Source organism: Anolis carolinensis, chromosome 1, assembly GCF_035594765.1.
Source record: "Anolis carolinensis isolate JA03-04 chromosome 1, rAnoCar3.1.pri, whole genome shotgun sequence".
NCBI lineage: Eukaryota > Metazoa > Chordata > Lepidosauria > Squamata > Dactyloidae > Anolis > Anolis carolinensis.
The window spans coordinates 303,040,040-303,067,219 of NC_085841.1; the positions used below are offsets into that span (position 1 = coordinate 303,040,040).

General features: G+C 38.9%; 2 protein-coding genes across 11 annotated transcripts in view; one reads left to right on the forward strand and one right to left on the reverse strand.

The window, feature by feature from the left end:
* The window catches only part of atg13 (autophagy related 13), a 37,225-nt gene extending 23,255 nt beyond the window's left edge, over positions 1-13,970 (forward strand). For 5 of the 8 annotated variants that reach the window (XM_062962653.1, XM_008104806.3, XM_008104815.3 and 2 more), the window contains 7 exons: positions 68-178; positions 2,074-2,213; positions 5,989-6,106; positions 6,413-6,490; positions 6,651-6,767; positions 8,601-8,729; positions 9,874-13,970. In XM_062962653.1, coding sequence (XP_062818723.1) covers positions 68-178; positions 2,074-2,213; positions 5,989-6,106; positions 6,413-6,490; positions 6,651-6,767; positions 8,601-8,729; positions 9,874-9,951 — 771 coding nt within the window. In that variant the 3' untranslated portion in view covers positions 9,952-13,970. The remainder of the gene's footprint in view (positions 1-67; positions 179-2,073; positions 2,214-5,988; positions 6,107-6,412; positions 6,491-6,650; positions 6,768-8,600; positions 8,730-9,873) is intronic. The other 3 variants (XM_016992175.2, XM_003214592.4, XM_062962941.1) reach the window with 1 other exon arrangement.
* Positions 13,971-17,413: 3,443 nt separating this feature from the next.
* The window catches only part of arhgap1 (Rho GTPase activating protein 1), a 45,942-nt gene continuing 36,175 nt past the window's right edge, over positions 17,414-27,180 (reverse strand). For all 3 annotated transcript variants that reach the window (XM_008104861.3, XM_008104848.3, XM_003214593.3), the window contains 7 exons: positions 25,771-25,869; positions 25,100-25,207; positions 24,682-24,758; positions 23,442-23,519; positions 22,744-22,872; positions 21,810-21,913; positions 17,414-21,071 (listed from right to left, as the gene is read on the reverse strand). In XM_008104861.3, the coding sequence (XP_008103068.1) occupies positions 20,892-21,071; positions 21,810-21,913; positions 22,744-22,872; positions 23,442-23,519; positions 24,682-24,758; positions 25,100-25,207; positions 25,771-25,869 (775 nt within the window). In that variant the 3' untranslated portion in view covers positions 17,414-20,891. The remainder of the gene's footprint in view (positions 21,072-21,809; positions 21,914-22,743; positions 22,873-23,441; positions 23,520-24,681; positions 24,759-25,099; positions 25,208-25,770; positions 25,870-27,180) is intronic.

Consider the following 27,180-nt stretch of genomic DNA (forward strand, 5'->3'; position numbering starts at 1 on the left):
TAAAAATCATTCAGACTGTGGGGTTTTCCCTTTTCTCTCCCTTTCCCTTTCCCTTCTCATTTCTTAGCTCTCCAGCTCTCGTCTTTCTTATCAGCCTGCTGCCTTGGGAGTTGGATCAGCTGAACTGGGCTATCCAGTGGTCTTTGCTGGCGGCTTGAGTGCGGCACATCCCCAGCAGGTATTCTTGAGGGCTGGAGGCCACCAAGTATGTCTTGGTCATAGCTAACACTGTTCCTTTAAAGTCTTGACAAGCCTCTGCATTTATTTATATCACACTGGTAAACAGCCAGAAATACAATAAGGCTAGCAAAAGCCAAAGAAAGCAAATTTCAAATTGCCTTCTGGTGACTGGTAAATAAATGAAGTCCATGTTTATTCGAATACATTTAATAGCACTTGTACGAGTGAGCATTTCTATTATTATCTCATAATATCATAGCAAGGGATATCCCTCTCATTTGCATCCATGTGCTTCCACCAAGTGACAGGTACATACAGAAGCATTCTCTGCTGCCCTGGAGACTAGGAACAAAGGCTTTAAACTACAGGAAAGGAGATTCCACCTGAACATTCAGAAGAACTTCCTCACTGTGAGAGCTGTTCAGCAGTGGAACTCTCTGCCCCAGAGTGTGGTGGAGGCTCCTTCTTTGGAGGCTTTTAAGCAGAGGCTGGGTGGTCATCTGTTGGGGGTGATTTGAATGTGATTTCCTGTTTTTGGCAGGGGATTGGACTGGATGGCCCATGAGGTTTCTTCCAATTCTATGATTCTCAGCACACCTCTTAAATTGCAGTGTTTTTATTTATTCTTGGATACTTCTCCCCCCCCCCCAAAAAAAAACAAAAAAAACCCTGGCAGTGCTTCTAAATTTCCATACTAACTTTTGATGACCTGGTATGAATTGATTGATTGATTGATTCATTGATTGGGTTCAAATTCTGTCTTTCTCTCATGATGGAATTCAAGACAACTTGGATATTGTACGGAGGCTGAAAGTGGAGGAAGAGAATGCATTTTAATTTTATTTCGACTAAAGTCCTGGTGTTTGTGATGCTGGGGTAGGATATGTCTACATGAATTAAAAATATGGACAAGAAGAAAATGTGTTACCATAGTTTCCTTTGCTTTTGTCAGAGTTATTTACTTGTAAGACAGAGCTGAGTTATGTCATGATAAGCATACAAGATGTAGATTTGCTCTGCCTATTAAGATATTTCAAGCTCTTTGTTGACATATACTGATCAAAACTGAAGATATTGCAATGAGGTGTATATGTGAATGTGAGGCCTCTGCCCAATTTTCCCTTGTTAATTCATTTCCAGCTCTCTTTCCTTTGCTTCTACTTTCCTGTCCTCTGAATTTTCCTATGTGTGATTGAGGTTGGTAGGAAGATTTCAAAATTCTTAACAGGAAGAGATATAGTAGAGTCCCGGGCTGTGGCGCAAGCTGGTGAGCAGCCATCTGCAGCCAGCTGAGACCAATCACTCTGACCAAGAGGTCATGAGTTCGAGGCAAGCTCGGAGCCTGCATATGTCTTTGTCTTTGTTCTATGTCAAGGCATTGAATGTTTGCCTTATATGTGTAATGTGATCCACCCTGAGTCCCCTTCGGGGTAAGAAGGGCGGAATATAAATACTGTAAATAAATAAATAAATAAAATAGAGTCTCACTTATCCAAGGCTCTGGATTATCCAATGCATTTTTGTAGTCAATGTTTTCAATATATCGTGATATTTTGGTGCTAAATTCATAGATACAGTAATTACAACATAACATTACTGCGTATTGAACTACCTTTTCTGTCAAATTTGTTGTATAACATGATGTTTTGGTGCTTAATTTGTAAAATCATAACCTAATTTGATGTTTAATAGGCTTTTCCTTAATCCCTCCTTATTATCCAAGATATTTGCTTATCCAAGGTTCTGTCGGCCCATTTAGCTTGGATAAGTGAGACTCTACTGTATTCTCAAATCATGGGTATTACATTTTGGTAACCTAGCTTTTACCTTCAGTGTAGTCTTTCCTTGAACTAGTACTAACAAGTCTTAACTAACTGTCTTATTCCATTCCAGTTGGTTATTCAAGGGAAGGATGGAGGAGTGCCCTTAATTCCTAGCCAACCAGTGCATGGCACTCAGGCTGACCATGAAAGAATGATAACATGCACTCCTTTGGATGGAGGCCACTACTCTGCAGTTACTCCATCCAGTAGGTATGTGTTCTGTGCAAGGGAGTCTTCTCCTACATTTATTCTTGCTAGGACCTTTGGATGAAGATGAGAGGGTAATTGTTTAAATAAATAAAAAAATTGTGTTCATTATAAAATACATCTGCACATACAAAGTCAGTGCTGAGTCTATACATTATTAGTAAGTCCTCATTTTATTTCATATGTCAATGAAATATGTATCCCTCTGTATCCACAGATTCTTCATCCACTAATTTAACCATCCATGACTTGAAAAATTCCAAAAATCAAACCTTGATTTTGCCATTTTATATAAGGACATCATTTTACTACAGCACAGTATATAATAGGACTTTAGCATCTGCAGATTTTGGTATCCATCAAATACTCACTGTATTGTTATAGTATTTGTAGAAAGGCCTCTAGTGTTGGCACCAGCTAAAAACATAAGACATCAAGTTATGCATTGGTAAGATGCCTGTTATAGTTGTCATATATGAAATTTTATTCTTTGGGTTTTATATGAACCTTTGATTTCTTAAGGTCTGTTGCTTAAAAATATCTCTCCTGACTACATCCCCAATATTCACATGGCAGGTTAATTGCCAGTCTCGAATGAGCACAATACAAAGAGGATATTTGATGTAAAGTCCTCTTCACATCTTTTATAAAAAGACATCCCAAGTTCGGACAATGCGTTTATGGATTCCCCAAATATTTATATAAAAGAAAACAGGGAAATGATTCAGAACTTTTAACCTGCATTATAAATCTGCTTATTAGCTCTAGCAAGATCACTGACATACAAACTCTAAAAGAAGAACAAAATAAATGTGGGAAAGGAAGCCTTGGAGAACTTTGGTCCTTGTTAATCAATTTTCTGCACCTCCTTAAGAGGTTCACTTCTTACTTTGAGGGTATTTGTTCTGGTTATTTCTAGTGTCCCCAAAACCTTTTAATTGGCAACACATACAAAGTTCTCTGTTGACTGTAGTGAAAAGTTAGTATAATGAAAAGCAAGAATAAATTGTAATGGTTTAAACCAGTGATGCTCAACCTGTGGATCCCCAGGTCTTTTGGCCTGCAACTTCCAGAAATCCCAGCCAGTTTACCAGCTGTTAGGATTTCTGGGAGTTGAAGGCCAAAGCATCTGGGAACCCAGAGGTTGAAAACCACTACTTTAAACAAAAAAACCCATTTTCCGTAAAATGCTTGGCTGTATGTATAAAATCAAACTTGCAACTTTTAGCCAAAAAAGTGCTATCTCACTCAGTTGTATTTTTTTTTCAAGTGAACAGAGTTTTTCTTAGAGGCAAAGTCAATGTATGCCACACATGGCAGCAATGCCAACCCTTTTGCATTTTTAATCCTTGGAACACCACTAGTCTGCACAGTGTAACAAAGTTATTTTCCTTTGGAATATGTAGATCAGGAGCAGGCAAGTGCTAGAGCACCTGTCATAGGCTTTGTGCTTCACTTCACCCTTCACTTCACTTATCCATTCAGCAACTGAAACAAATCATACAAAAGCTATCCATCCAGTCTTCATATTCCTTGATGTTAGTATATTTCACTTATTCCTAAAGTTTAAACATTTCTGTAGGTTTAAAAGAAGGTGGTAGTAGTTGTTTTTTGTATGGCACAATTCACACATCTATCTGTACCATATTTAATGGGAATAAGCAGTAACTACTTGCCTGCAAATGATTTTATTTGTTTATGAACATCATTTGAATCCCAGTGTCAAGGATGAAACTCCATAAAATTAAATTTTTAAAAAGACAATTTTAATTTTTATTGTTTTTAAGGCATTGAATAGCTGCCAATATGTAACAATATGTTTTTTATTATTATTATTTTAGAAAATATAACAGACAATCATGAAAGCGAAAAACAAGAAGTAAAATAAAATAGACACATACAATAAAAGAAAAAATACAGAAAGGTATAAAGGTTTACACTGTAGTGTACAGCCAGCACTCGTTAAACTAATGGATATTCACAGAGTGGCTGTACCGTTGTTATACCTTAACTTATCCTTGTCCCCCTAACCCCTCACCTGTGAACCCAACCCTCTAGACCTCCGATATCCCTCAGTAAGTATCACGTAACTAACCATCAACTACCCATGTATCTTCTTTCGCTAAATCCCCTTTATGGCAGTCATCAAATCTACTTTTGTCTTCTTTTCCAGATACCCAAGTGCCAGCCTCCATGTGTTTACAAAATCCTCATTATTTCCTCCTCTGTTACTATTTGTCAGTGTGGCCATTTGGATATATTCCCCCAGTTTATCTCTCCAGTCTTTAATACCTAGCTCTTCTTCCCCCTTCCATGTTTTAGCTATTATTAGTCTTGCTGCAACAAAACAATATTGGCAAATTTCTTCGTCTCCTGTGCTAATACGCCTTCTAAATAAACCTAATAAGCACATTTCCGGGTTTTTCTTGACCTTTTTGGTAATCATATTGTTTGTTTTTTTCACCACTTTTATCCAGAATTCTTGAACTGTATTACAGGTCCACCATACATGGAAAAAGGTTCCTTTTGCTTTCTTGTATCTCCAACAGGCTCCTCTTTCGGTTTTCTCTATTTTCGCCAGAAGCTCTGGAGTTATGTATGTTCTATAAAACATTTTAAACATATTTTCTCTAATTGAGCCGGCCAGAGAGAATTTAAACCCCCTTTTCCAAGGATGTTCCCAATCTTCCAGATCTATGTTTCTACCCAAGTCTTTGGCCCAAGAAATCATAACATAATGATTTCTTCCTTTTTTAGAGTCTTTTTTTTGTGGTTTCTGTCTATCTTTGTGTCCATTACCCCATTGAAGTCCCCTAACCACAGCATTTCTTTCTCCCCTACTTCTGCTAGGATGTTGGATAGTTTTTTATAAAATGTTTTTTGATTTGTATTGGGCGCATAGATCCCTACTAATAGAATGTGTCCTTATTTATATAGAACAGCACCCCATTGGTTTTCTTAACATTGCATGTCGTAAATAACTGTCCTAATTTATCTTGGACTAACAGATGTTTGTCTTTGGATACAAAGTTGGATTCCTGAATACAAGTTATGTCCACCTTATTTTTATATAAGAAGTGAAAAACCTGTTTCCTTTTTATACAATTATTCAACCCATTCACATTCATGGAGATGATATTTAACCCATGTGATTTCATTTTTGCTTATCTCCTCCCTCTTCCTCCCCCTCCCTTATCCACAAAACAGCAGAGAAAGAAAAAAAACTCTCCCCAAATTTCACTACTGTTTACTATGTACCCCCGGAACCTTAAACTGTCTCTGAACCCAGCTCTTCTTCTTCTCCTTCTTCTTCATTGTCTTCTTCATCTTCACCATCTGCCCCCTTCTGGTGACTCTGTTTCCCCCCCTCTACTTGTTGGCTCTGTTCTTCCTCCTCTACTTGTTGGCTCATATGTAACAATATGTAACGCCGCCTTGAGTCCCCATCAGGGTTTAGAAAGGCGGGATAGAAATATCGTATATAAATAAATAATGATAAATAAATTTCAAATATTATTGGAATAATCTTTGAAGCCATTTCAATTTATCTTCTATATTTAAGAACTTTACTTATCCTCAGCCATAAAAAGATTCCTAGAAAGGTTTTATTCTTCTTAGGTTACAGTTACAGCCTTATAAGCCTCCAGTGAAAAGGTGGAGTGAAAATCTATTTGTTATTGTTTACTATGATGACTAATGGTGATGCATGATTCACTCATGAAACACCACTTCATCCTTTTACTAGAAGTGTAAAATGCTCCCTCCTCTCATTTCTCAGTGAGGACACAGAAACGGTATCTAACAGCAGTGAAGCAAAAAGTGGGTCCCCTCATGACATGTGGGAAACAATCTTTGTCCGGAAGGTGGGAGCCTTCGTGAACAAGCCCATTAACCAGGTAATTTTAAATTCATTGCTTTGCTGTAGCTTCATGAGTTGCTATTTCTGCAAGAAAGGGGGAAAATAGCATAAGAAGTTTCTTGAAATTTGACATGGGAGTTTGGAAAGATTGGTTATGTCATTGCATCTTGACAGCAGTATAGCTACATTTTGGATTTCTTTTGATTTCTCTCATTTCAGTACTTGAAGGCTTGACAGTTTGCAGGGTTCCTGACTTTCCATATTTGTACTGGCATGTTGTAAACTGGGTGGAAAGAACAGGTTTTTACTGAAAACATTTCAGATTGTGGTCTTTTGATCCTAGGTGACCATGGCCAGTCTGGACATTCCTTTTGCTATGTTTGCTCCTAAGAACGTTGAGCTGGAAGATAATGACCCCATGGTGAGAACTTAAAGCCTTTTCAGATTCTTCTTTCTTTCTGTAGCCTTGTGTTTCCTAATTCATGTGTTAGTATGTCTGGGTTTTCGAAATTAAAAGCCAGGTTAATCTCATCATACTAGCAACTGGGACCATTTTCTGATACTTGGACTTCTTCCAACAGGTGAATCCTCCTGAATCTCCAGAAGTCGAATCTCCTCTCCAGGGCAGCCTCCACTCGGTGGGCTCCAGTGGCAGCAGCAATGGAAACATCCATGATGATTTTGTTATGGTAGATTTTGTAAGTTTGCATTGGCCCATATCTATAGCAGGATCAAACAATATAAAAATTGATGAAATTGTCTCGGAAAATTAATATGGACCCAATATCTTGAAGTATTTTCTTTAACAAAAAAATTATTGTACTGATATGGTCCAAAAAAAAAAGACTGAAAAACTGAGCTTCTTTCTTGTCACTAAAAATAGCAGGCAGTAAAGTGCAATGGAGTTTTTAAAGAATTTGATTTTTTTTTGTAATATAGGTTTTTTGATTTAGTATTTTGCCTGAAAGTAAGATGTTAATTAATCTGGGATGACAGTCTGTAAAAAACTTTACTTTTGCAAGAGATGACCATGCAGCTGCCTGGGTGGAATAAGTAAGGAGCTGTATCTAACAGGTTGCTCTGGAACAATGTGTACACACTAGGCCTGTGCACATTTCTGTTTTTGAAAACAGGCTCCAGATAGTTCAGAGGATTCAGCTGCCGAATCCATGAAAATGACCCAGGCAGGGAGCAGCTGAAGCCTTAGCTGGAACAGATCACAGCTGCCGAATCTTTTCGGCTAATGGGGGCTAATAGGGACCAATGGGGCTGAACGAGTGGCACTGACTTTACCTGAGGCGGAGGCAGCAGAATGTGGGCAGAGCAGCCTCACTAATCAGGAAACCTGCTGCTCCTTTGCTTTCTTCTGCACTTTGCTCTAGTATCTTTTAGAGTCTCTATTTGTACAGCCACTATTCCCGTAGCTTGCTGGGTTTTATAGTATTTGTAAATTAATTGGGGTTTTATTGCTGATTTAAGTATAATTGGGTCAATTTTGTTATTCATTTATACTTTTCTATATTTTGTTGAATTTGTATATTGCATTATTGAGTGCTTTCTGTGAGTCGCCTCGAGTCCCTTCAAGGAGATGGTGGTGGGATACAAATAAAGCTTTATTATTATTATTATTATTATTATTATTATTATTATTATTCCCCGGCAGCCTCCTCCATCCCTTTCCGAAGGCTCTCCCCCCCCCCCCCACGCCCTCTGCCCTCTTGAGGCAAATGGGAACTTGCTTTCCCAGCACCACTTTGTGCTATGCAAGCATTGAAGGAGCCTTGTGCTCCCCCCGAGGCATGATAGGAATTGAGGTTTTTATCTCTCTGTATTTCTGACTTTCTTTCTCAGCCAATCAGACCTGGCTTACTGTGTCCATTGTCCCCCCCCCCCCCCTCTTGTGGTGTGCAATTGGGACTTCAATTCCCAGAATCCCCTCTTGTGTTTTTTTTTAATGTTATGGTAAAAGCTTTTAAAATTTCCAAAAAATTAGTAGATTGGTGAAACATTCTGAAAGTTGGCAGGCTTGCAGAAGTAAATGTGGCCTACAAGTGAGGTGGGTTTCATTCTGATAGCCTGAAAAATGACCGAGAAATGAGCCTCTAAAGTTTCCCTATTGATGCAATGGAATCATTCTGGCATGAAAACAGAAACACCTCCTGAATTTGGGAAGTTCCCTAAAAATGGAATGGGGGGGCAGCCAAAAAGCGGACACCAAAAACGACATTTTTTTTTGCCGAATTGCACACACCTAGTGCACACTGCAGAGCAGCCAGAGTACCAGATCTGATGGGAGATAAATTAACCTTTATGTTCACTAATATGCTTTATATTGCAGGACCAGCAGCTCAAACTATCACATGTGTTGCTAATAGATAATATATTTCCAATGACTTTAAAATAAACTTTTCTATGCTACATTTCATCAGATCAGGATTGGGGATTATTTAAAACATAGTGATTACAGTTTTTAAAATATGTGGCCTAGCTTTACTTATGTAATACTGACTGGTGGTGTATCTTAATTCCAGAAACCAGCATTTTCTAAAGATGACATCCTCCCAATGGACTTGGGAACATTTTATCGTGAGTTTCAGAATCCTCCTCAGCTCAGCAGTCTTTCCATTGACATTGGGGCTCAATCCATGGCAGAAGATCTGGTATGTGAAAATGGGTTTTCAGTATGTAGGAGGCATTGATTACATAGCCCAACCAAAAAAAAAGTTTTTTCTTGATATCTTGGTTTTTTAGGCCTGTCCTTGGGGTTGTTTGGGGCGCTGATTCAGAAAATTGTATTAGATAGACCACATCAGCTCTAGTTTCTTAGACTAGAAACTGTTGAATGACTGGAAAGTTTGTATTGGAAATCTCTGCTTTTGGTATGAAATAAGTACGGTAGGTTTTTATGTAGTATACTTTTAATTTTTATTATGTTTACTTTATGCTTAAAATATATTCCTTCGAACACTACATTAAAATATCGTGATTTTCTATGGGCGAACAGAGTGAAGCGTGGTATATGGCATATGGTCTGTATCTGATAGGGGAAAATTGGTGCATTTTTAGAATCAGCAGGTCAAATATACTCAGAAACAGGTCTAACATTTGAGGCACCAAAATGTGTGTTGGCCAGTGCTATCACCAGGCTATGTCCACCACTTACCTGAACAAGCCTTAGTTTATAGAACATGTAAAATAACTCCTTTGATGGTATGTTAGAGAACAATGGCAACATTGGACCAGAAAGTCCACAGTTCAAATCTCACTTCCCATCGATATTATTAAAATCAAGTGAAACAGACCTAGTAATTGCCCACTTGTGTTATTTCTTACATAATATCATTGTAAAATCTTGCCTGCACTACAGTCGTGTTAATGTTCAACTTTAATCAAGTGAAAAGGGAATCAGTAGTGATGCCGTCAGCACTGCACTAAGATTTATAGTAATACTTGCAGTAATCTAGATTTTAAAACATGTTATCAATCAAAATATTTCCCTGTTAGCTGTTGTCTGCTGAAGAAATTGTGTTCTTCCAGGAAATTGTATAATTCTTAATCATGTGCTGCTCCTTTTCTCTTTTTTATTTTGCTATGTACTCTCTGCCCTTGGAGCAAGCCTTGTACCAATGATAAGTTTTTGCTTAGAGTATTTTGCTGTTGTGCAGGTAAGCGCAGAGATCTGAGTGCCAGGTTCCACAATGCTACAGAAACTGGATAAAAATGAATGAATCCATTTGTTGATTCAAATCTACCTCAGATCAGGATGATGCAGCTGCTCAGTTGTAGTTTTGTTTCTCTTCACAGGACTCACTTCCAGAGAAACTGGCAGTTCATGAGAAAAACGTCAAAGAATTTGATGCCTTTGTGGAGACTTTACAGTAAAGTTGAGCCCCTTCTACAACAGCATTGAACTTCCTCTAGGATACCTTAGAAAATGAAGCCCATAAACTGTGTCTCTTTCTTCATTCAGCATCTTGTTGTGCCCCGCCATCCCATTTTAGTAGGCACTAATTGCTTTGCTCCATCAGATGCAGAAACAGTTATATTTCTTGGAAGTTGACCTTGGGATGGAAGTGGCTCACTTTCCTCCCAGTTTGGAGTTTGTATCTAATACCATGCATTAGGAAAAAAGAAGATCGCTCTTCCATTCTCTCATCTAATCCAAGAGCTGCTTCCTGCATCACCAAGATTATAAGATCAGGTTTCTAGAGAACATTTTTTATTTGCATTGGCATTACCACCAGACAGAATATATCCTGACTGAACATAACTGTTTTTGAGCTTTGGACAGATTCTGCTAGAATGGACTCAAACAGCAGCTTTGCAGAGTCAGCCTTGTCTTCAAAGAGTGCAGTCAAGACATTTGGGCAAGGGGCCAATGTTCACCTTTAGTTCTCTAAACAAGGCAAATAAAATGTTGCACATCTGCATGTGGGAAGTAGGTAGTGATGGACCTGTTAGATGTATAGTTGGGAAGCAATCCATAAAAGCAGAAAGAAATGCTTTCTGTATATTTTCTTCCAAAACAGAGTATGTCAAAACAATACCTCTCCAATGGCTCAGACAGAATTTGTGACATTTGGAGATGATTCTGTAAGAAGTTGTAAATAATGAGTTAGGAATCCTAATTCTATAGGGTTATTTAATTAGGGGTCTTTAGTCCAAAGTTCTTTTCTTGATTCCCCCACAGATGTTGCTGCTCTATAATAAGATAAACGAGAAAAATATTTATTACTCTAAAGGAAACTTATATTTAAAGAAAAACTGTATGTGATGTTTTGACTTTGTTATGCAGTCCTATCAGCTGCTCTGTCCTTGTATAAGAGTCCTGTACCAAACAACTCTGTTCTTTTCTCATCCCCAACCCTGTCCCCCACAGAGTATACAATAACACTTATTTTCAGAAACAGATGTGGTTATTCTGGGAAAGTTCTCTCTCCTGGGAATTGACTTGGTTTCCATTCTGCCCTGTTGGAGTCCATGGATGTCATAAATAAAATGCACATGTTGGTGCAGTGAATTTCCAGGAAGTTTTTTAAAAGCTGGATTTTGACAGGCTTATAAAATAAGCTCAATGTGATCTGCAGCTAGAAAGTAACTTATTTGAAGAAGCACATTTTAAAAAGGTTTGTGGTCATTAGGTTCTGATTTAGCTAGAGGCTTATTTTTATACTGAGCTAGCCATTAAGCAGTGCAATTAGCTGGCATCTCTGTCTACTGCTATCTATTCTACATCCTTCACCAAGTGTGGGGAAGGGATAAGATGAAGCAGTATATGCAGGAGCTCAGGGACAAACTCTTGGCACAACTTTTCCTTTTATAAATCAGGCTAAGGCTATAGTCCTGTAGAAAGTCCCTTGAGAGTAATTCTCATTAAACACTGACGTTTCCCTTCAAGTAACTATGCTAGGATTTGCACTGTAGAATGCGGAATAAAACCCTTTCCCCCTCCCTATTTTTGCCTGCTGTCTTAAACTTATAACTCTAGGCCCTTTCAGTTTTGAAGGACATCTGTGTTTTCCAGATTAAAATAGATGTTAATTCCCCAAAGTTGTAAGCTCCATTCTTCAACATGAAAGAAATGTTGGGAAGAGGATTGAGAGCAACAGTAGTTGTCTAACCATGTAGCCTCTGGAGTTTTCTAATCCCTGCTGTTTCATAGGCCATAGATGAAGGCTCAATTTCTTGCCTTTATGTTTTGCATTACTTACTCAAATTGTGAAAGGCTTATTAATATAGATTTGAAAGTGACATTTCAGATTTGTATGCACAAATCCAGTTTCTGACTTAAATTGCTCTGATGTAATTATCTTTTGCCATGAATGATATAATCATCTAAATAACCTCAAAGGCATCTCAGTTAGTCAGTAGGAGAGAAATATTACAATTCTGAGTCACAATGTGTGCATAATCTAGGGCCATAGCTCTCAGAGAGGCCATAGCTCTCAGAGAACCTGCCAAAGCTTTTATTCTTCCTGCCAGACTGAAATATGAATACATGTACAGTGTATTCTAATGTCACCAATGAAGTGTCCAATGCAAGTGACAATCCTGATGTAGAGCCAGTCTTCCTTGTTTGAACAGATTGGCTTTAAAGCATAAACAGCAAGAAAAAAAGCCGGTTCAGGAAAATGGATAAACAAAACATCTGTCAGCTTTCAAGTTTGTTAACCACTTGCGATTAAATGGTTCATGCTGTGATGATCAAATTGAACTTTTCTTGCCAACTATATAGAGCTTAATAAGTTGGTGGTATGTATTTTGTGCTCTGCAGAAGCTGGAGCACCATCTCAAAATATTTAAAACATAATTGTTTTATTAGTGAAAAAAATCCCTTATTGAAAAGCTAACTTTTTGCTCACATATGGTCACTTGTCCAGTACATGATTTCAGAGTTCTTGGTCTAGGAATCTCTGAACTTGGATTCTAAATAATCACTGCAGAAGGCCTTAAATGTACACACAGGCCAAAACATCTCCAGTTTCTTCCATGGATTTCATTGGGTGCCCCACAATTTCTATACTTGTATATTTGTACATCTTCCTACCTGAGTTCTTCCTTGTCACAATACTCCTGCTCTTGATTGTCCTCATCTTCATATTGTGACAGTTAAGAGAGGACAAGCAGAAAGATTGCTTGTGCAGTTTAAGATGAAAAGTCACACCTACATCTCGGGGTGGAATTGCCATGGTGGACTGCTGCTGGTAACAGTTTCCAAGGGAAAGAGAAAAGTAAAAAGTAGTTTCCAGTAAAACTTTTATGTATGTTACTATTATACCAGCATTCAGCTCAAGTCCCACTGTACTTATGCAATCCGTTCTTCTATCTGAAACATCAAGACCATTGAGTGATACAACTGTTATCACAATAGCACAATTTGAAGTCTGTTGATTAAGAAGTATATGTCACTGTGCTCAGTGATGGGTGTTCTTTTTAACTAAAGTAATCATGAGATGACAAAAAATGTTTCCAAATAAATATACACACAAATATCATTCAGGAGACAGAAACAATGATTTGGAAGAGACCACAAGGATCATCCAGTCCAACCCTTTCTAACAGATGGCCATCCAGCATCTGCTCAAAAAACTCCAGAGAAAGGAGACTGCCATGCTCCGAAGCGGCAGCATATTCCACTGCCACACAGCTCTTACTGTCAGGAAGTTCTTCCTAATTTTAGGTAGAATCGTATTTTCCTGTAGTTTGAATCCATTGCTCCATGCCCTAGTTTTCAGAACAGCAGCAACTCACTAGAATTCTTTAATGCAAACATAAATCTCAAACATCTTCAGGTTAGCAAATAACTCTGGAGAGGGTACACTCTGAACTCCACTTATCTCCTCCCTGGGAAAAGCTGAACCTGCCCACTACCATAACTGCTCTGACGTTTTAACAAGACTCTTACAAAGTGAAATGCCGTCAACTATGTTGATGAGCAGGAAGTAGCATTGCTGGAACCTGTAAGAGAAGTATGAGGTAATTTGAGATAATCTTCCACAAATATAGTAATGTACCTGTAGATGGATGACCAAGATCAAGTCCTTGGATAAAAATAGCTTTGCTGCTGTTTACTTATGATTCCTAAAAAGGATAAGGATTTTAATAACCACAGAATTTTATATTCCCAAAATTACGTGGCCACAGGATTTTTTTTTTATTATATTGAACTTTACATCAAGTTTCTCAAGTTAGATAATGCATCTTCACAAAAAAATGTTTCACTGTTCCAAGTCTTCTTTAGTAACATTCTTCTGTAATTAAAAAAATAGGCAATATTGTAGTAACCATAAGATGCAGAGCTACTGCTTAAAACTCTTTGCAAACCAACAGCTGTAAAACTAATGTACCTTGAGATGGCTTTCCAATTCTTTTGGTTAATAAAACAAGACAGTTGTATTATTTCTCCAGGGACTTTCATGCACAGCAATAAAACAATCAGTGCAATATGGAAAATTAGTGCAATATGGGGAAAATATCAATTTACTTTTGTAATGATTATTGTCTTATAAGTGAATTAACTATATCAAACATTGGATAGCACAGTACTGTCATAATGAATTGGCTGATACTTCATTTAAAGTTGAGTCTTGGGGCAAATGCTGTGTCTTCCATAGAAGTTGTGTCGCAACCTTGGAAGAAGTCAACAAATTAAACACCATGCATTTATTATGTAACAAAAGTATGCACATGAAAAAGACTTAGAAATAAAAATTGTGTACATTTTATCAGACCATAGGATTTAATGCTGAATTTCCTCTGGCAAAACAATTTAATCCAGCAAAAATAGGGAAGAGAGGCGCTTCCCACTTTCCTTTGTAGCCCTCAGCTTCCACAAAACTATGTTCTAGAGAACTGGGGAATTCTCCAGAACCACCTTTCAAGTACTTCAGGGAGTTAATGGAGGCAGAGAGAAGGAAAAGAGAGTGTGGCCCTGCATTATTAGTTCCATATTGACTTTAGACCAGAATAAGTAATGCCCAAGGCCAGTATGAATTATAACAAATTTCTAAATGAGAGCTCCATCCCACAGTCTGTATTGTGGGGAGTAAAATAAGGTGTTTTTTAAAGCCACATAATCAATATAGCTCAAAGAAGGTATCAGGTGGTTATTAATAATGTCAAATTACTTTCAGGCTATGATCATAAAATGGGCAGTAAAATGATTTTTTGATGATGATCTTGTCATTTGTCAACAACCAATCCTGGCATGATGTTAATACATTCATATTTGGGAGTTGACACAAGAAGTTAGTTTGGAGCCAAAGTACACCTGATGATAAAGCTCAGTGCTGATTCTATTCATCTTGGGCTTGGTGAAGCAGACTCCAGTTTGCTGTTTTTTTGACTTAGTGAAGTTGACAGTATTGGGCACAGGAAAATAATACACGTTTCCATTCCAGTCAACAAGTGTAGAGAACATTTATCAGGTCCACTAAAGGCCGGGTATTTTTTTAAAAAAAAGCAAGTCAGCACTTCTTAGGGCATGGTGTAGCTCTTGAAAAGAGGTTGGAGAATTCAAAAAATTATCCAGAATAGGTTCAGACTTACAGGGCCAATAACTTTTCACTGTATTTGTGGGCAGATTTCAGCCAGCCATCCTGTTTGTGACTATAGAGGATTTGAATAACTTACAGCTTAATGTGGGTTCTATAAATGATGTCTTTACCATTTTCTTTGTTAATTTTAAGGCTATCTTTCAAAAAAAGATATATTACACGATGCAGGGGCGTCACTTGAAACTGGATATACAGCAGGGTTTCTCCTGTTGCTGATCAAGCAAGGATTACAATAGGAAGAGAATTGTAGCACAAAATTCTGATCTCTACTTGCACATGGGGACCACACAGATATGAATAGGTTTTAAGGGAAAAGGCAGGGGCTGAGAGTATGGTAGGGAAGAGACAAAGACTGAAGAGGATAACAAAAATGGGGCAAAAACTGGGGAAAAGACTGAAGATGGGGAGGATTTTTAAAAAGAAAATGGTCGAAGTTAAGATTAAGGGAAAACCCAGGGAGCAGACTAAGCAAAAAAGTACTTCTGAAAAAACACTAGGGGAAAATGAGAAAGGATATAGTAGCCCATGCTTATAGTTTTATCATCCTAACCCAGACAGCAGGAAATAACCCAAATCCAGGGTGTGTCTTTTACTACATACAAAAAATTAAACCCGAGTTAGTGCCAGTTGGACCTCATCCAGGACACCACAGCAGATAAGACCCTCTCCAACATACTTGCACCGTATTGCTTTGACTGATAGGGCACAGTCCCTCCAGCAGATCTCAAACCAGCATATAAGGGGAGATAGACATTTACTTATTGAGGTTCAAAGACATTGAGTCTCCAGTACTACCAGTTAATAGAGGTAACTGATGCTATTTGCTATCAAAATAGGCACTGTTTTGTCTTCAAATCAGTTCTTTCTTATAGGAACCCGAAGGTGAACCTATCATGGGGTTTTCTGGGGTGTGTGTGATGCACCCAAGGGGTGTGTGCGGAGTGTGTGATGCACCCAAGATTTACATGACCAAGAAGGAAATCAAACCCCAATCTCCAGATTCATAGTTCTGCACTCAAACCACAAGACATCACTGCCTCAGGTTACTTAATGAGACCCACGGAATGAGGACAAAGAAGCACATCTTTCTTTGGAAGACCAGTCCAATTGCTCCTTGGTGGGGGGTTGATACAGAAAGAAAGACTTCCTGTGTTGGACTGCAGCAGCATGCCTGCAGCAAACAGTACAATAAAGCTTGACCTGCATAAGAATGACATTTTACTCAGGGTGATCCTACTATGTGCTTACAAAGAAAACACCTGCCTTCAGAATCATTTGCTGAGCACGTGTGGAGAACTAAACAGAATAAAAGGGATGTGTTAATGCGGCGTCAATTGCTGACTCATGACATGAATTTTGGTTTTCTTACTCAAGGAATACCTCAGAGGTGGTTTGCCAGTTTCTTTTTAAAAACAGCCCACAGTACCTAGTAATTGGTTGTCTCCCATTCATGTACTTTATTCCCCAAAACTTCAGGATGGCATATAAGCACCACTACTGAGGGGGGTCACACAAGCCTGTGGTGTATGTATGTACATGCGTACATAATTCTAAAGTAGCTACTTATTGAATTTCTTAGGGAAAGGTCAAACTTCCTAGCCACTATATATTTATTCTACACAGTACAAATACACTCATGTAAATTATATATAGTTTATAATAAGTCCAGATCTTAATTGAACTTTTAACAAAATTTATAGATATTGTGAGCCACAAAAGGAGTAGACAAGTCGAAGCTGATGATCCAAATCTACCTGGTTCCATTTTTGTCATGTTTCCAGAACAGGTGGGACATTGCAAAGCTTTGCCATCACTCTGATTCCAGTTTAAAGTGCACCCATCTCCTATTATAATGATAATGTACTAGTAACCATGAAACACATGTTAGAATAGGAACAGTTGGGATAAAAGACATGGCAGTTGTGTATCAGCCAGCTGCTGATGAAAACCTATTGCAGTAGACCAGGCATGGGCAAGCTTGGGCCCTCCAGGTGTTTTGGACTTCAACTCCCACAATTCTTAACAGCCAGTAGAATGTTAGGAATTGTGGGAGTTGAAGTCCAAAACACTTTGAGGGCCCAAGTTTGCCCATGCCTGCAGTAGACAGTACTATACTATTCTAAAGCAATGGAATGAGTTTAAGAATGACCGACCAACATCTTTCAAAAGGATTAAATAAGGACTGTATAATTATAAAATGCATCACAATTGTATTTTTGAATAGGCATCATTGGATGATACTAACCAACTCGAATGCTTACTGACCGCATTGGAGAAAGACACAAAGATTCTGTACTGGCGCTGGGTTTTTATTGAAGTACAAAAAGTGCAAACGGTGAAATACAAGATTGGTACTTTCAGAAGGAAATAAACATAGATGTGTGAAGTAAGTTCACAGTACAAACCCAAGTCCTGCTTCCAATAAACATCAATCATGTGAATGACAAAAGCAGGGAATAACACCAACAAAAAGCAAAGCTGTAAATTGTGTATAAGGACCCCAGTGATCAAGCAAGCAATCGGGAGCCACTCAGCCATGAAAGACCTCTGCTGAGTCAGGAACGCTTGCCATAAGGCATCCATTTGGTCTCATTGTTAGATGCATCACCCAAAAACTTCAGTACAGACAGGAAGGACTGCTAAAGGTGAGGACTCTGTGTTCAGGGACCACAAAGACACCAATGGCCTTTATCAAGAAAGCAAGGAATATAATGGAGATGAAGTACTCCATCCAGAGAAGCATTATAGTCAGTAATTCCTAACATTAAATCTAAGCAGTTCCGCAGAACCAGGTAGGTGTATCACTGGGGGTCACAGAAGGACAGAAAGTTTAGCCATTGCTATCAGCCTCTATGATGAGAAGAGAGGGGAAGGGCATAACTGGTCCCATAAGATGCTGGTTCCCTAGTAATCCCAACTGCCAGCTTGGATGCTTATCATTCTAACCCCAATGGTAGGGATGGTGAAAGAGAATGTCATTCAATGCTAAATGGCAAAAAAATCCAGACATCATTAATAGGGTGCAGTCAGGCACAATACACAGTTCCACAGACCAGTTACAGTGACTGGAAAAGAGAAAATGAGTTGTGGGGGTGAGAGAGAAAGAAAATGGGAGAAGCAATCATGTGCTTCACACTTCCTGGCAGCTCCAGCAAGGTGAGGAAAATAATAGCTATTTACAGTGGCTCACTTCCAGGGAACGTTGTGTGCATTATGTGCAGTACCTAGCAATACAGAGTTTTGTAATGGGACAGACAAGAGGGGGGAAAATCATACTTAGAAGTTTTAAGTGTCTGATGGGATTTATAAAAAGTGTAACTGCTTACCAAAGGGCACTTCTTACTCAAATGCTCTTTACTCCTTGCCTCGCTTGAGAATTTTTAAAGTATAAGGATACAGTAGCTGAACCAGCAGCCCCAAGCCCTTATATTTAGGGCCTTTTCCTGACAAGGGTTTCCATGAAGAACAGCTGCATTTTCCTTTCCACCTGAGGAATGTGGACTGGCAAAACTGGAATCAGGGCACATCACTATTTCCACTGCCTCACTACTAAAGACATATAAGACAGCAGATATCAGCAAGGCACCTCAAGAGACCTTCTGCCATGGACTATAGAGTTCTACAAAGGGAAGAGGGTGAAACGGTATCAAGAGGTAACCACCTGATAAAAGTTTCATCCTTATTTAACCATTCTAAACTCAGTAAGAAACACCAAGAGGCAGGAATTCTTGATAGTTCTGCTCCAAATACCTTGGAAGACTACCAAGATCTAGCACACTAATATAAAGAACTAATCCACTGGATGTGGTGAAGGTACAACCACTGATAATCTTAGCACACTTATTGGTTCTCATTTGTCAATAAAGACACAGCAGAGTTTTTCATTTAGACTTTTTAAAAAGCTGATTCTACATTTACAAAACAGCTTTGCTGAGTTCCCTATAATTTAACTGGTACCGGAAATTTCTGGTTCTACATAGCCATAAAACACTGCTGACCTTTTTTGTGAACAGTAATCCTACTATTTTATCAAGTTTGTGTATAAGCTTCACGAGACAAAATAGAAGTAAGACACTTCACAATATAAGACTGTTCACAGAAATATATCATGAAAAGGTACCCTTAAAATCTAAGTTAAAAGCAAAGTTGGCTGCATATCCAGAAGGAAACGATTTGATTTTCATAATGGCTTCGAACATCTGTGCTTGAATGGCTGAGCTTGGTTCAAAGTCCAGGCTGATTCAGATCCCTAGTATGAAAATGGGAACAAATCACATGGCCTGAACACCAACCAGTGATGCAGTAGCATCAATTCTATTCATAGAAAAGATAGAAATACTGTCTTCATGTGCCAAACACACCAAGTCTGCAAATATCAGAAAAACTATGAGCCCACCAAGAACATGAACACAGATGTCCTTAAATGTGAAAAACGTAATGCTCATCCAAATACTGGCACAACAAACCCCAGAATAAAGTGCAGGGTAGTTCCTACATGAGGTTTGGCTTTAGAGATTAACCTTTTGGTGAAAGATGCTCCAATTCCAAATTGCATCCAGGGACATAAATGTCTCCCAGTGTGCACAGTGCCTGTACTTTAGTCGCATTGGGTTATTAGGGTAGAAGATTTAAAACAGAAGGGAAAGGGGGTATCACCAGTAACAGTAAAAGAATGCTGTCTCTTTGTTTCTTTCTTTTTTGCAATTTTTTTTGTTTCAACATTATATTATCTTGTGGTCTCTTTTCATTTGTGGAAAGGACATGGGAGGGACCCATCCATGGTTGATTGCTACAGAGAATGTGACTTTGGCAGCTTGATCTTAGACTTTGGCAGTTTGGAGAGATAATGCCACCTGGACAGATAGCACATGTTTACAATTTCCATAGACCTAGGGGCAAAGAAGTAGCCCCAACCTAAAAACAAACAAAATGACCATTGTTCTCTCTCAAAAAAGAAAGGCTTGCTAGCAAAGCCAGTTTGAAAGAGAAACTCTGCTGGCAGAGATGGTTTCTGCAGAAGGGTACTATAAAGACATTGAAGTAAGTGAGCTCCATAACATCAGAGGGCAATTGTATAAAGATAGGGAAATTATAATGGCATCTACAACAAGTGCCAGATCCCCTGGAAATGTACAAACAGCAATATAAGTACTAGTAAGAAAAGTGGCCAGGACAGTACAATCTTCTCTTGCAGCCCTTGGACTTTGAGTTCATTCTTCCATCAATCAAGAGTATAAGACTGATTATCTTCAGCTGCAGTCACTTGCTTCCAACAGAAGAATGCTCAGGACTTGTGTCTTGGGAATATGTGGAGAGACAACACAAGCCGCCGGGGGGGGGGGGGGGGGGGAGAGAGAGAGAGAGAGAGAAAAATCTGTCCGCCAAAGGGCCACTGCAGCAAAATGCATTAGTCCAGATAATACAGGCACAAAGGAGAGCTATTTCATTTTTTTAAAAACTGGGAAAACAAGGGCACTGTAGCATTCAAGAGCAAACTGGTTACTGGCATCTCACAGACGACCCAAGGCAGAACTTTGATATTTAGATAGGGAGGCCTGCTTCCCACTCTCCGTGTAATCATGCATATGTGCCCCATCCCTTGCTCTCCCTCATACATACAGAAAAGCCCTCTTTCACTCTGCTTATCCTCCAGAGTTCTCCCAGACTTGGCCATGGTTTCAAGACAAGATAGAAAGGAAAAGAGGGAGGAGAAAATAGATGGTCATAGTGGACACAGAAGGTGTGGTAGCTCAGACAGACTCTGGATCAAGCATCCATGTTCTGGAAAAGCTCCTTCTCATTGTCCAGTAGGAACTTAGTGAAGGTGTTGATAGGATTGATGGCTTTGAGGGTAATGGCAGCATCCTTTGCCCACAACAGGTTTGGGCCAAAAACTACTGCTAGGTTAGCGTTGGTCATTTTATTGATGTCACTGTTAGCAGAGACCTAAATGGTGGAGGGAGAAAGAAAATGAGATAAGTCAATTTAAAGACAAACAGACTTAGTCCCAAGAGTTCAGGTGTATTTTCAGCTACTGCTCAGCCAAAGATACTTAAGGGCAGCCTTCCATCTTTTGAAATTCAAGGTCTTAAAGTAAAAGCCAATGAGAGTCTACTTAGAATTACATCCAATTTAGTACAAGAGAACTCACTCCAAAGTAAGCGTATACAGAAGTACTCTTTATATTTGACCAGTTCCCAACTAAGGAGAACTGGTCATATAGAACACCTCTGCTATAGGATGACAGTAAACAGGCTTCTAAAAAATAAATCCATGGCCTTTCTGCAAACAGAACATTCATAAGCAGAAGACAGAACATGGAAATGCCTAATCTTGATCACCTATTTTAGCAAAACATCCACTCAGTTATGGGTCTCCAATACTCATAAAAGGTAAGATAAGTAAGACCAAAAAACCAGAACTCAAACAGTGGCCAACAGGATGCAAGACGCCAATGAGGAGAGCATGAAAAAATTAATGATGATGATCTGCAGAATCTACTATCCAGACATACATTGCCTCCCAACAAAATAGCTCCATTTAGTTTTTGTGGTACATAACCACTGACAGAGAACCTCTACAAATCTATCTAACCCCCTTTTAAAGCCCAACACCATGGCCGTATCTTATGGCAGTGTATCTCAAAGTGTTCATGGTGTGCAGAAGCAGTTTGAGTAAGCTTACCTGCACAAGGAATGTCACCAACACAGAGAGAACTTGGTAGTTTTCCTCTGGCAAAGTCTGGAGTGTTTTGCGAACAACATCCACACGTTTCTCTTCCTCTACACCTAGAAGCAAAACAAGTGGGGCACATTTACCAGCAAATAGGATGTTGGCTTGCATGGGAGAAACACTTTGCTGAAGAAAGCCCAAAGAAAGGCAGACTGTTCAAGAGTCCATTACACTGGTTTAGGTAATAATAATTTGCCACTGTATGAGATATCTAACCAGAAGACATCCAGGTCAAGTTCTGTTATCTCAGGTATGGCTGTGCACAATCATACTAGTGAAGAAATGAAGATCAGGTTGGTTAGATGCGGATCAACAAACCAAAACTGAATCCAGGTAAGATAGAAGTCCTGTGGTTGGGTGACTGTGGGTCCAGAAATTGAACCATTTGCCTGTGCAGAATAGGAGGCGCTCTCCTAACAGGGACAGGGATAAAAGAATGCTATTTATCTCTGTCCCTGTCAGTCAAATTGATTTGATAGCAAATAGGACCTGTTATGGCTTTTCCTCGTATAATGGCTACAATTATTTGGGAGCTCCCTTGAAACTCCCAAGAGAGCCCACTGATCCTTATTTGGACATTGGGCTGGGGCAAAGTTTCATTGTACCATCCACCATTTCGGATGATCTCACTATTTAGATTAGCTAAGGTCACAGTGAAAAATACTTCCTCAAAAACAACTTCAGCCATATTTGCTTTCCTGATATTTTTCTGACAGTTTCAGCTATTCTGAATAACTTCGCTGTTTTACTAGAACAGTTTTCTTTGAGGTGCATACGTTAGAAAACATTATACCTTTTTTTCTTTAAAAGCAGGATATCTGTGGGCGGGGCAGATTTGGATGAGGTTCCTGCTGTGGAATTAGGATTCTTTAGATAAAACACTCACTGTAGAAATTGACAACATCACTATAGAGGCCAAAAGTGAGGAGGGGTTCAGGAAGGTCCCGCAAGAAGGTCTTGAGAATCACAGCAGGAAGATGCACATCATCATACTGTAAGAAGTCCACAGGCAGCCCTAAACAAGACAAAGCAGATTAGCTCAAAAGCAGCACGAGAGCATAGCTTGCCATGGAAGAGGTAAATTATCATTAAACCGACATAGTAAAGCATGTTGTAGAACCAGAGTTGGAAGAGACCATAGGGGCCGTCCATAATACTGTGATCATAATACTGTGAGTTGGGACTATGACAGACAGTTGGGCAAAAGAATCTGTGGCACTTCAGACTTTTCTAAATCAGCAACACATAGGAATGTTTGGAGAAGAAATGGTAGCGACAATGAATGCACACACACCCAGAGACAGAGGACAGATTTGTTACACTGACTAAACACAAGTGCTGCGGAAGACTAATTAAGTTCCTTTACTCAGTATGTGGGAACATCTATTCTCAAATAGGTTTATGTCAAAGAGAACAGGTTTTTGGGTTCCAGCCAGGTTCCTAACAAAGTTCTATTCAAATATAAAATTCCTTGTTGTGTGGGAAGATTTCCATGTGCTGAAGGCAGACTTAAGGCCTAGGCAGAAGGGAAAGGAAGAGTGGGAATGGAGGTCATATTCTTGGGACATGATAACAAGTGCTTACCCATATTGTACTTCTGTTGAACTTCTCTAACAGTTTGTGTGTTTGCTGATCGACGAAAAATCCCCTGTGTAGTAAGAGCTAGAGAGAGAAAAGGGCAAGAGCTTAGAGCAGACCTATTACTGGCAACACTAGCAACAAGCATTACACATCCCCAATAATAAGGAGTCTTTTGTACCAACCAAAGTGGAAGGATCACAATTTCTCCACTGTTTCAAGATAATTCTTGCATACAGAAATATTTCAATATGAGCAGCTATGCTGAATGCATATGGGGCAAATTCATAATAGGACACCTATAGCAGTTTATCTATTTAATTTGGTTTGAATGACTCTATATCTCGTATATCTCACAAAGTGATCTAATTCCACTTTGAAAAAGTGGAAAAAATAATTTCATGGCAGGATGGGGCTATATCATCTGAAGTTTGCTGACTGGCTAGTGGCCAGGGGATCTGCCCCTGTAGGGAAAAGAAAATCACTCTCAATTTTAACACAACTTCTATCACAACTACTCTGAGCTGAGTGGGAACTCCACTGGTACTGAACCATGCTCCTGCACCAACAGAGTACCCATTTAATCTGGAGCACAATGGGAGGAGTGAGGTATTTACTATTTATTTATTTACAGTATTTATGTTCTGCCCTTCTCACCCCGAAGGGAACTCAGGGCAGATCACAATGCACATATACATGGCAAACATTCAATGCCATTAGACATACGACATATATAGACAACACATATAGACAGACACAGAGGCAATTTAACGTTCCAGCTTCTGGCTTCATGAGGGTATGTTCGATTCTGGCCACAGGGGGAGCTACTGCTTCACCATCCACTTGTGACACCAAGTCCTTGATGGAATACTTCCTCATTCTTCCGCACGCCACTGGAGATTTTATGGCGTAAATTAGTTAAATTAGCCTCCCCGCATAAGCAGTACCTAAATTCCTACTTGACAGATGCAACTGTCTTTCAGCTGCATAGGTCAACAGCAAGCTGGACTATTAAATGGTTGGGAGCTTACTCCGTCCCGGGCTGGCTTTGAACTCATGACCTCTCGGTCAGTAGTGATTTATTGCAGCTGGCTACTAACCAGCTGTGCCACAGCCCAGGTAAAATCCAGAGTAGATTTGTTACCTTCCAGACAGCTCAGCTAGACAGCTAAAATTTATGCAACCAAGTAAGACACTGAACGAAACATAAGATAAATCAGAACAGAGATTTTCCTAGCTCACTCACCATGCTCCTGTAGATAGGCAATTGTTTCCTTGATCACCAGTGGGATAGGATTCTGGTCTGGGCTCTTCTCCCATAACCTGTTGAAAAAGGAGAAGTTTAGATCCTTCCTGTTGCTTTTCCTAAACTTTCTTGATGTAAATGACGTACAGAGGAAGGCCTCAGACAATACACAGCAGGAGTCAAAAAATCATATGACAACTCAAATAGTGGGAAAACCACAAAAGTATTGGAAAGTCTTTGAATCTAATCTAATCTCCACCTTCTCTCAGAATGAAATCTTGGCAGTTCAGAATGGCAGGAAAAACACTGAGCACAACTATAGATTCAAGACTATTGGAAACTATTTCCAGAATTACTCAGAGATAAAACATAGGCAGCACTGGGCTAAAAGGTTAAATAAAATAATAGTAATGCTCACTGCTGGAGAGAAACTCCAAACTGTTGGTTTGGCAATGGTGGGCGAGGTGGTGTTACTTTCTGAGGAATTTGCGAGGGCTTTTGTAGTGATCTCAGATATTCGTCATACCTACAGGGGGAGAAAGACAGAGAAAGGTATGTATGGCATCATCCCATTTTACAAAGAGAATTCAAAGCTGATGTCTATCATTTTCTTTTCACAGGAACTCATAAGAGAAAGTTCTGGCAAGTCCTTCCACAAAGTCCTCCTACAACAGTTATTGTATAGAACTTGCTGCATACCTCTGAGAAAGCTAAGAGGTGCATGTAAAGTGGCAATATCTGGCACCATAAGGCCAGGCTGACAGCAGGATAAAGTCTCAATTCAAGAGATTAAAAATTAGCTCCCTGGCAGCTAAAAGAATAAAGTGGGGGGGGGGGGGAAGACAGAGGGATGTCTGAGAAACAGCATCCAACATAAAGGCAGTAGGAAATGGGGCCCAAATATGAAGAAAAAGAAATACTTTTGTTAAGAATCATCCCATCAATTCACAAATTATATGAAAATGTAAAGCAAACTAGACTCCTGAATACTTTTTTCTCCACTCTCTCCCCCTTCTCTTTTCTCCCATTCAGCCATTCTCTTTGGTGCAGACACCTCTAAGAAATCTGGGAGAAAGCAAATAGTCTCACTTTAACACTTGGCTTGGGATCCCCAGCTGTTCCAGCTTCACATGTTCCTCCAAGTCACTCAGGTAGTTTGCATAGAAAATCTTGCGTCCAAACTTAAAGCTGCAAGACAGATGACAAAACTGCATGTAAGGATATTTGGGTATGTCAGGAGAGAATACTTCTGGAACATGGCCATACATCCTAGAAAACTCATAGCAACCCGGTAATTCCGGTTATGAAAGCCTTCGACAGCACATCAATATTAGGGTAGTTAGTTATGGAGCAGCAGTAACATACTTAAGGATGGCTGGTTGACATAGAACTCTATGAAGAATGGTGCTCAAAAAAAAAAGTCAAAAAAAAAAACACCCGCATTTCACTGCATAACAGTCACACACACACACACACACACACACACACACACACACACCTACCTTTTTTTGGGGGGGGAAAATGGGGGTGAGACTATTATGCAACGGGGGAGCCTTTTTCTGAAACAGTAACTTTTTAATAAAACAATGTTGGAAAGAACTTGAGAACATATTCAGAAGTGTTCAGAAAACAAATTTACATAGTTAAAACATTTTAATCTTCCTTTTTTGGAAGACTGCACGCCAAAGTCATTGCTGACAGTATTTGATGTGCTGTCTTTTTGCCCCTATGCATCACTCTCACACAGTGCATCATCTTCTGATCTATCCAGTGCATTAGAAATGCCAGGTTTTTAAAGCTTTTCACAAAAATGTTTTCCATGATGTTTTCCCAACTCTTTTTTAAAAAATTTTAATTAAGGTTTTGACTACATATCATAAAATCTAAACAATGTATATTACTATGAGGCAATATAGTAAGACACAATACAATTATTAAAAAAGAAAAAAAATGAATGTAAGATAAAATGAGAAAGCAAAAGAGAAAGAAAAACCCCATAAAATAACTATATCTACTTTGTGTCCTTCCAACCCTCTTCCTTGCCAGATAAAATTTCTTTCTTACGTCTTTTATATTTATCTGTTGCTCAGATTTCCTAATTCGTTATTTGTCCTTCAGCGGATAGTATGTCCTCTTGTATGCAATTATACTATTAGAATTCTGTTTTCTTTATTCATATATTCTACAAAAGGTTACCAGTCTGTTGTTTTCTTTGGTAATCATTGATGTTTTGCTAATAAATATGTCAGTCTGTCCATGTTCCTTACTTCCATTATTTTAATTAACCAATGATCTATGGTGGGTATTTCTTCTTGTCTCCAGTTTCTTGTGTATACTATTCTTGCCACCGTTATTAAATAATTGAAAAGTATTTAATCATTTAAGTCCATTTTCAAATCAATAATCCCTAATAGGAAGTACTCAGGATTCATTTAGGATTTAATATTTAGGATTTTCTGGGATATCTCATGAACTTCCTTTGAAAATTTCCTAACTTTT